General features: G+C 42.8%; 1 protein-coding gene across 1 annotated transcript in view; it reads left to right on the top strand.

The window, feature by feature from the left end:
• Window positions 1-8512, top strand: part of NUDCD1 (NudC domain containing 1) — a 193096-nt gene that overhangs the window by 126357 nt on the left and 58227 nt on the right. The window contains exon 8 of the mRNA XM_019528076.1: window positions 236-361. Within this exon, the coding sequence (XP_019383621.1) occupies window positions 236-361 (126 nt within the window). The remainder of the gene's footprint in view (window positions 1-235; window positions 362-8512) is intronic.

The following is an 8512-nucleotide window of genomic DNA, read 5'->3' as shown; positions in this document are numbered from 1 at the left end:
ACAGACTTACCAGCCAGATGCTGCTCTCCAAGCTGCCGGGCTGCATATTGGCAATCGGATCGGTATTGGCCGATATGATTCGTTAATAATCAGCCATCCATATTGACCAAAAAAATCTTTATCAGTTCACTCCTAGTATGAATTATGTTTATTGTGAAAATAATGTTTAGTATAGTAAATACTGTGCATCAAAAACTCCGGATTTTTACTGCATTTCAATATTTTCTTGTTTCAGAATCCAAACCCTGACAAAGAAAATCCCCCTTGCAATGCACAGGAACTAGAGGAATGTGATATTTTTCTTGAAGACAGCACAAGTTTGTGCAGATTTGATGGTAGTGCTTTGAAAGTCTCTCATGTGGTAAGTGCCACAAAATATTAAGTCTAATTAGCATTGCTCAAGTGAGGGTGTATATTATGTTGATCTTCTGGTCTGATTCATTTGTTAAGAGTATTCTCTGCTTTTGTTCTGCAAGCTACTAGGTGTGTCTACACATGCATTTAATACCCAGAAAACCTACTACACAGTAAAATACTTTTAAGAAGAAAAGAGTAGCAGTAGTTGAGAATAAATTTAGTCAAAGTAAGCATAAACTGGACATTCTGGTGAAAGCATATTAGGTTCAGAAATTTGACAGAAAGAAAGAGAGAGAATGCTTGCTTTGTTTCTAAATGGTACAGTCAGTACTCAAGAAAATTACCTCTTGTCATGCTGAGGTAAACAGTTTAAAATCTATAACTGTCCCATCAAAACATGGCTTCTTAAAATGTTTATCACAGTGCATAATATATATAACTGCAGTAGGTTGCTCAAATACACATTCTTATTGTGTAAACTGCATTGACCAGGTGTATATATTAAATCAGTGCCATGCACTAAATTCTCAAGGAACTCTTCTACCCAAATGTGAAACAGATGAGATGTTTGAATGATCCAAGAAACCATTAACAATGTAGATGTTCATGTAATCAATATAATAATATATTTAAGAAAATTAGATGCATTTTGTGAAGAGGGAACTTATTAGTAAAGTTGTCAATTTAAAATAAAAGTAAAACATTTTAGCAGTGATTATTTGGGAATGGGGATAATCAGGGTGAGACTGATTTAAATCACTGGTCAAGAAACCTTGGTTTAATCATTATTTTCTACAGAAAGTGCTTTCTTGTTGTTTGATATAACCTTAATACATATTATTCACAACTCAAAGATGGATGTAGATTTCATTTTTAGAAGGTACACGTCATACACTTATAGCAGTGACTTATTTTGATATTTTTGTAGCTGCATGAAAAAACAGAATTATGATTTGCTTATTTTATTTACCAAAGCTAACTGAAGCAGATACTTGTGAAGTCATTGGGTGGTAAACTATCTCCAATTCACTGGATTAGTCATGGATATTTGGGGGATATTTTTGCCATGCTGTATTAGGAGGACAACAACTATCACCAAAACCAACAGGTGTTTAAAATGTTTTATTCAACTAAAACAACAAGCTTATGTAGTTTGGATACTTTCCTTCAACAACGAATATTTGCAGTTATTTTAACAAAACAAGCATATGTGTTTTTGAATATTTTACTATTTTAGTTATAAATGTGAAACAAGTTTTTAACAAAAATTAAATAGATTATTTCAGCCACGTCGACATGCAAAACTTCGAATAATGGGTTATGTAGAAAACTCAGACTCTACCTTGCTCTTCCTGTTTGTTTATAGATTGGAAAAGAAAGACTAGCTTTCTTGTTTTTTTTTCAGTTGCCAAGCAGTTTCACAATTTAGAAGGAATTAATTCAAAGGAAGAAAAATTTCTTTCTACACCTGCAGAAGAAGCTACTGCTGTTAAAAGGTGCTCAGTAGTCCCTGATGGATTCCGGTGGTTAAGTGACTTCCACCAGCTCACTGGTGTGATTTTCTTTAAAACCTCATCAGCAAACATGTATTTCTTGAATGGTTCACCCTTAGCCCTGAAATTTATTATAGTTGATATTATGGAGGAATGATTTCTGCATGCCTGTGCCATAGCCAACTCCACTTCTTCAGCAGTAAAGGACTGACGTTGGTACCAAGTATTGAGAATATTGGCAAGCCAAGTCCCCCCCACTGCACCCTGCCAAGCCTTTCCCTTTCCCTTCCTGGAAGGTGGTAAATACCAGAGCAAGATAATATCAGGCTTGTCTGGGCTGCCAAAATTATGAGGAGCAAGTTTCAAGGCAGATCACAACTGTAAGATTGTAAGTCAAGTGACATATCTTCCAAGAAAATAGGGAGGTCTAACAATGGAGATGCAACTAATTGATACACATACCAAAGTTGTGAAATACAGTATACCTGCATGTATGTGTGTGGTATACAAGATGTACTGTAATTGTTCTGTCACATTTTGGGCATGTAACCCTTGTGTGCTTCTCTCCACCAGTCAGTCTGATGAGCCTACATACTGTGATTAAATGTTCCCTAGTTATACTTACTGTATTGTTTCTTTAAGCTTAATAGTACTTTTACTATTCACTACATCAACAGTGTGTGGCAGACTAGGGATGAAGCTAAACCATGGAGGAGTGTGGCGTGGTTGGCTCAGCCTCTTCCAACAGCTTGGTTCTCCAGAAGCCCTCTAAATTTGTTCAAGCAACCTGCTTTCAGGAAGTGGCGTGGTGGGAAAGCCAATCCCTCCTGATACAGCATGCCAGGGCTGTCCAGCTTCTGTGTGACCAGGAGCTGCATGCCCCAGGGGCTGTCCCAGCGGGGAACACTTATTCCCTTCAGCACCCAGCTGGTTCCCCCGGAGCACTACAATGCACTGGCACTGCGGGCTGTGCTCCCTCACCCTCCCTGCCTCCCTGGCTTGGATCAGGCAGTGGAGGGAGGGGGAGCCCCAAGTGCCTAGCTGCTGCTGCAGTCCATAAGGGCAGTGGTAGGAGTCTGGGAAGCCAAATGTTGACCTTCTCCACAAATGCCTGCACCAAAAAATGTACAGCTTATCTAAGTTTCATTTGCAGTCTGGTAACTACAGAAAAATCAAGGTGAACTCAGTCCTGTTTATAGTTCGGAAAGATTCCAGAACATTCTTTTATACTGCGTAGTAATTCTTGATAGCGTACGGTAATTCTTGATAGCGTAAAGTAACAGTTTGGTGTCTAGCTCTGCCTGCCCTTCTTAGAAGAGGTGTATTGGTGGTTAAATCTAACAAATTATTAGAATTTATGGAATAAGCAGTAATACAAATTATTTTAATCTGTAGATTGTAAGATGATGTCTGACATGGAACTTGGGTGTTGAATAGAAAAACTAAGCATTACACACATCTTTTCATTCTCAGTCACTCATTTCTCTAACTTCCTAGATAATTTTTATCCATTATAGCTGTTGTATCATAATTTCAAGATACAAATGTTTTCCAAGCAAGAGCTGGTGTTCTGAGAATTATGTCTAGGCCTGGAAGACTTAATCATTGATTAAGCAGGCCAGTCTTTATAAAAGAAAATGACTGCAATTAAAGGATATTGTGGTCTTTTGTGTAGGCTCTCCTTACAGGACCCCAGTCATTGTTGTTCAGGCACTATCGAGATTGTTCTTCCTTTCTCTTTGAGAGAAATTTGTGCAACTGTGGATACAGGAAGCTAATAGCTGTTATTGACATGTTATTTTGTTCTGCCTGCATCCATTTTTTCAGACAACCAAAAGGAAACCTGATCTTTTATCTCCTACAGGTAGGCACTGTGTGTAAATCAAAAAGGACAGCATGATTTTCTCATTAATAGTTCATGGCCAGAACTCTCATAGTTATTTTCATAACAGATGTGGCTTTATTTAACCAGTTGTATGATGTGATTTTCCCATTTAAGATTTTATACCTTTTTTTTCCTGCTTGTTAGTTTTGGGGGAGAGCTGTGGCCATAGCAGAATCATGAGTTTGACAAAAGTGTTGATTTTTCACATCTGAGATTTGTCTAAGCATAGTTGACATCAGCTACATGATTTTCAGTTGGATGCTGGGATACTTCTCTTTACCAGATGGCATTAATCGTATTCTAATACTGATCAAAACTGTGTATTAAAACTCAACCTACTTTAAGATTAACGATAACTAAACTTAAGATCTTTCTGGAAACATCTTTAAATTTAAAGAGCCAGCCTTCAGAAAAAATGATGTTACAACCTGGAGATAAAAGCTAAATTATCCCAAAACTGCTAACTAAATTTTCATTGATTAGTGGTGGGTGAAGCCAATATATAATTTGATGTGTAGCATATTTTCTATACAAAATATTCAACTCACTTGATGAACTGAATCTTTTTGCCTGATACTTGGAATATTAGATTGTCTGTCCATCTATCAGTGGTTTCCCAAGTAAAGTTTGAGGAGTTCCTGAACTTTGAAATCCTTTCTTAATCTAAAGGAGTACTGAAATATAGAGAAGACTCAGGAATAGAGGACTATCAGACAAAATACAGTACATCTCTTTTCTGTACTGTATTCTAAAGGTTTGCTTGCTCTCCCAGTCTTATATACCTTATGTTACTTTGGAAGTGAAAGGCCATTAGCCTCCTTCACAGATCCAGTATGTGGGTAACATGGAGTTAGTGGAGTAATTTATAGCTGAAATGAAAGGAGTATCTAGGATATGGTTAGGGAAGAAAATAAGCAGCTTCAGATTTAATGAATATTCAGATGTTGGTGTGTATTAGTTAAATGTAATATTAAAAAACTAGGACTCGGAACTAGAAATAAGACCTGCTGAGCTGTTCACCTTTCATTAATGCTGCTTATAGAATCTGTCAGACATTAATACAATAATATTTACTAAGGACTTCAATTAAATCTATGAAAATTTAAGCTGGAACAGTATGCAACAGACCAGCTGTTTAGAAGTGCCTCTTGATTTTTTTGTGTATGTGTAGGAGCTTTATAACCTATGCTGTCTGCCCACTGGTTTCCATGTGGAGTTAAGGATGTTGACTATGACCAATAATTTCCAAAATTATTTGGATCCTGCCTCCAAGACTGATAAACTTTCCATGCCAAACTTCTCTGGCAGAAATTATAAGACACGAGTGTGTTTCATCTCCCACGCTATAAAATGAGTAAGCTTCTAAGAGCACTGTTGATCAGGGTATCTCTTGAGATGGTCTGCTCACTGGCAGATCTAGGATTTTCAAAAGGATATGCAAAGCACAGATGGGACACTGCTATAAGAATGTCACCCCCAGGAGCCAGCATTAACCTTTCCCTGCCTCTGCAACCCTCAGTTTGTTTTATATGGTGAGGAAAGATCAAAAGCTGAAAGGCAGATGCAGTGGGAGCAACAGAGCCAGGGAAGGTTTAACCTAGTTCTTCATTGCAACGCTTCCTCTCACAGTAGCATGCTTCTGCTCCACTTAGCTACTAGGAATTGAAGGAGAGTGCAACCACCTGGGGAGGGGAACAGTCAATAATCTGGGAAGAGAATGCAGGAAAATGCAAACTCTGCGTTCATAGTTGTTACAGTCAGAAGGGACCCGAGCAGATCATCAAGTCCAACCCCCTGCCATGGTTAGGAATGAATGCTGGGATCAAATGACCCTGGCTAGGTGATTAACTAGCCTCCTTTTGAAGATCCCTAAGGTAGGAGCGAGCACCACTTCCCTTGGAAGTTGGTTCCAGATCCTAGCCACCCTGACTGAAGTAGTGCCTCTTGATGTCTAACCTGAACCTACTCTCAATCAACTTGTGACCATTATTCCTAGTTACTCTGGGTAGTGCTCAGGGGAACAGGGCCTCTCCCATTCCGTGCTGGTGCCCCCTGGTAAGTTTATAGACAGCCACCAGATCCCCCCTCAGCCTTCTCTTGTGGAGGCTGAACAGGTTCAGGTCCTTTAGCCTCTCCTCATAGGGTCTGTCCTGCTGCCCCCAATCATGTGAGTGGCCCTCCTCTGGACCCTCTCAGTGCTGGCCGCATCCCTCCTGAAGTGCGATGCCCAGAACTGGACGCAGTGCGCCAACTGCGGCCTGACCTATGTCACATAGAGGGGGAGGATCACCTCCTTGGACCTGCTCGTGATGCATGTATGGATGCATGACAAGGTGCAGTTAGCTTTACTGACCGCATCCTCACATTGGTGGCCCATGTTCATCCGGGAATCAGTAATGACTCCAAGATCTCTTTCTGCCTCTGTGCTGACAAGAAGGTTGTTCCCCAGCCTGTAGGTGTGCTGCTGGTTCTTTCTCCCTAGGTGCAGTACCCTGCACTTGTCAGTATTGAATCCCATCCTGTTCTCATCTGCCCACCCCTGTAATCTGTCCAGATATGGTTGTAACCTGTCCCTCCCTTCTAGCGTGCCCACTTCTCCCCACATTTTAGTGTCACCCGTGAATTTGAACAAGGTGCTTTTTTACCCCCTTGTCCAAGTCGCTGATAAAGATGTTGAACAGTATGGGTCCCAGGGCCAATCCCTGGGGGACTCCACTGCCCACATCCCCCCAGGTCGAAAATGACCCATCCACCACCACTCTCTGGGTGTGGCCTTCCAGCCAATTTGTGACCCATCTGACCATGTAGGCATCAATGCCGCAGTTACTTTGTCTTTCACCCCATTCTCATTAAAAAACTGTGTCAAAGGCCTTCCAAAAATCCAGAAAGACTATGTCCACCATGACACCTGCGTCCAAGGGTTTTCTGACCTAATCATACAAGACAACCAGGTTGGTCTGACAGGACCTGTCCCTAATGAACCCACGTTGGTTGCCCCTAAGCATACTCTCCCCTGCTGGTCCCTCGCAGATGTGTTCCTGGATAATTTTTTCAAAGAGCTTCCCTGAACTGAGGTAAGACTAACAGGCCTATAGTTACCTGGGTTCTCCTTCCTCCCTTTTTTAAAAATTGGACAACATTGGCCTTTTTCCAGTCCTCTGGCACCTGGTCAGAGGACCATGAGTGCTCATAAAGCCATGCCAGGGGCCCCACAATGACCTCTGACAATTCCCTCAGCACCCTGGGGCGGAGAGCATCTGGACCTGCTGATTTACATGTCCATCCCCACCAGAAGTTCCCTAACTAGGTCGTCCCTGACCCTAGGCCTGGCAGTGCCGCTCCTGAGTCCATCTGGAATCCCAGTGGGGGAGATGTCCTGGACCTTGCTCAGAAAAATGGAGGCAAAGAATTTGTTAAAGAGGTCAGATTTTTCGTTTGGTGCAACCACCAGCTTGCCAAGCGTGTCCTGCAGGGGCCCCAGGTTACCCAGTGCTGCCTTTTTACTCCTTATGTATTTAAAAAAGGACTTCTTATTATGTTTGATCCTGGTCGCTAGTCCTAGTTCTGTCTCTGTCTTAGCCTTCCTAGCAGCCCCCCTACAGTATTGAGCAATGGAGGTATAATCCTCCTTGGTGATAGCCCCTTTCTTCCACCGGATGTATGCCTCCTTTTTATTTTTCAGACATTCCCGAATGCCTTTGGCGAGCCATGGGGGCTCTTGAGCTCTCTTGCCCCCTTGATTCGCATTGGGACTGTCACCCTTTGGTCTCGGAGGATTGTCTCCTTAAGGAATGACCACTTATCTTAGACTCCCAACTCCCCTGCCCTCCAGGATCTCGGTGCCTCTCCTACTAATCTCCTTAACCCATTGAAATCGGCCCTCCTGAAGTCTTCATAGACTTCATAGACATTAGGGCTGGAAGGGACCTCGGAAGATCATTGAGTCCAGCCCCCTGCCCAAGGGGCATGAAGTCAGCTGCGTTCATAGGATCCCAGCAAGATAAGCATCCAAATTTCTCTTGAAGGCATTCAATGTAGGTGCTTGAACCACCTCCAGTGGCAGGCTAGTCCAGACCTTAGGGGCTCAGACAGTGAAGAAATTCTTCCTTATGTCCAGCCTGAAACGGTCCAAGTTGAGGACCTTGCTGCAGGCCTTTGACACCCTGCACTGCATAGTGAATTCCAGTAGGCGATGATCACTATCACCAAGTGGTTGAGAACCTGCAGTCACCTCACCAAGTTATCACCTGTGGCCAGGACCGGGTCCAGCAAAGCATTTCCCCTGGTGGGACTGTGCACCTCCTGGGTTAGGTGGAGGTCCTGCATCTCAGCTAGGAACCTACATGAGTGGTCAGACCTGGCTGACTGCTCTTCCCAGCAGATGTCTGGGTAGTTTAGGTCACCCATGATGACCACATGCCTTGACTTAACTGCCTCTGCAAGGTGACCTGAGAATTCCCAATCTAGCTTTTCCACCTGGTTGGGTGGTCTGTAGACACCCACCGTTAAGTCTCTTTCCCCACAACCCCCTTGTATTCTGACCCAGAGCACTTCAGTCTGCCCCTTCTCTGACCCCATGCTGTTTGCTGATGACATATATTGCTCTTTGACATAGCACCACACCCCTGCCTTTCCTCCCCGTTCTATCCCATCTGTACAGCTGCACACCACGCCCCCCTCCCCATGCACAGTGGAGCACACCCTGCCCCCCATTGCCTCCGTCTGACCTCGCCTGTGTCTCTCTCTGTCAATAAGCTCCGGGCAGCGCATGCGCAGT

The sequence above is a fragment of the Gavialis gangeticus genome, unplaced genomic scaffold (genome assembly GCF_001723915.1).
Source record: "Gavialis gangeticus isolate Ggan-Ray unplaced genomic scaffold, GavGan_comp1, whole genome shotgun sequence".
NCBI lineage: Eukaryota > Metazoa > Chordata > Crocodylia > Gavialidae > Gavialis > Gavialis gangeticus.
Note: the sequence above shows the minus strand (reverse complement) of the source record. Positions and strands in the feature narration are given on the sequence as shown.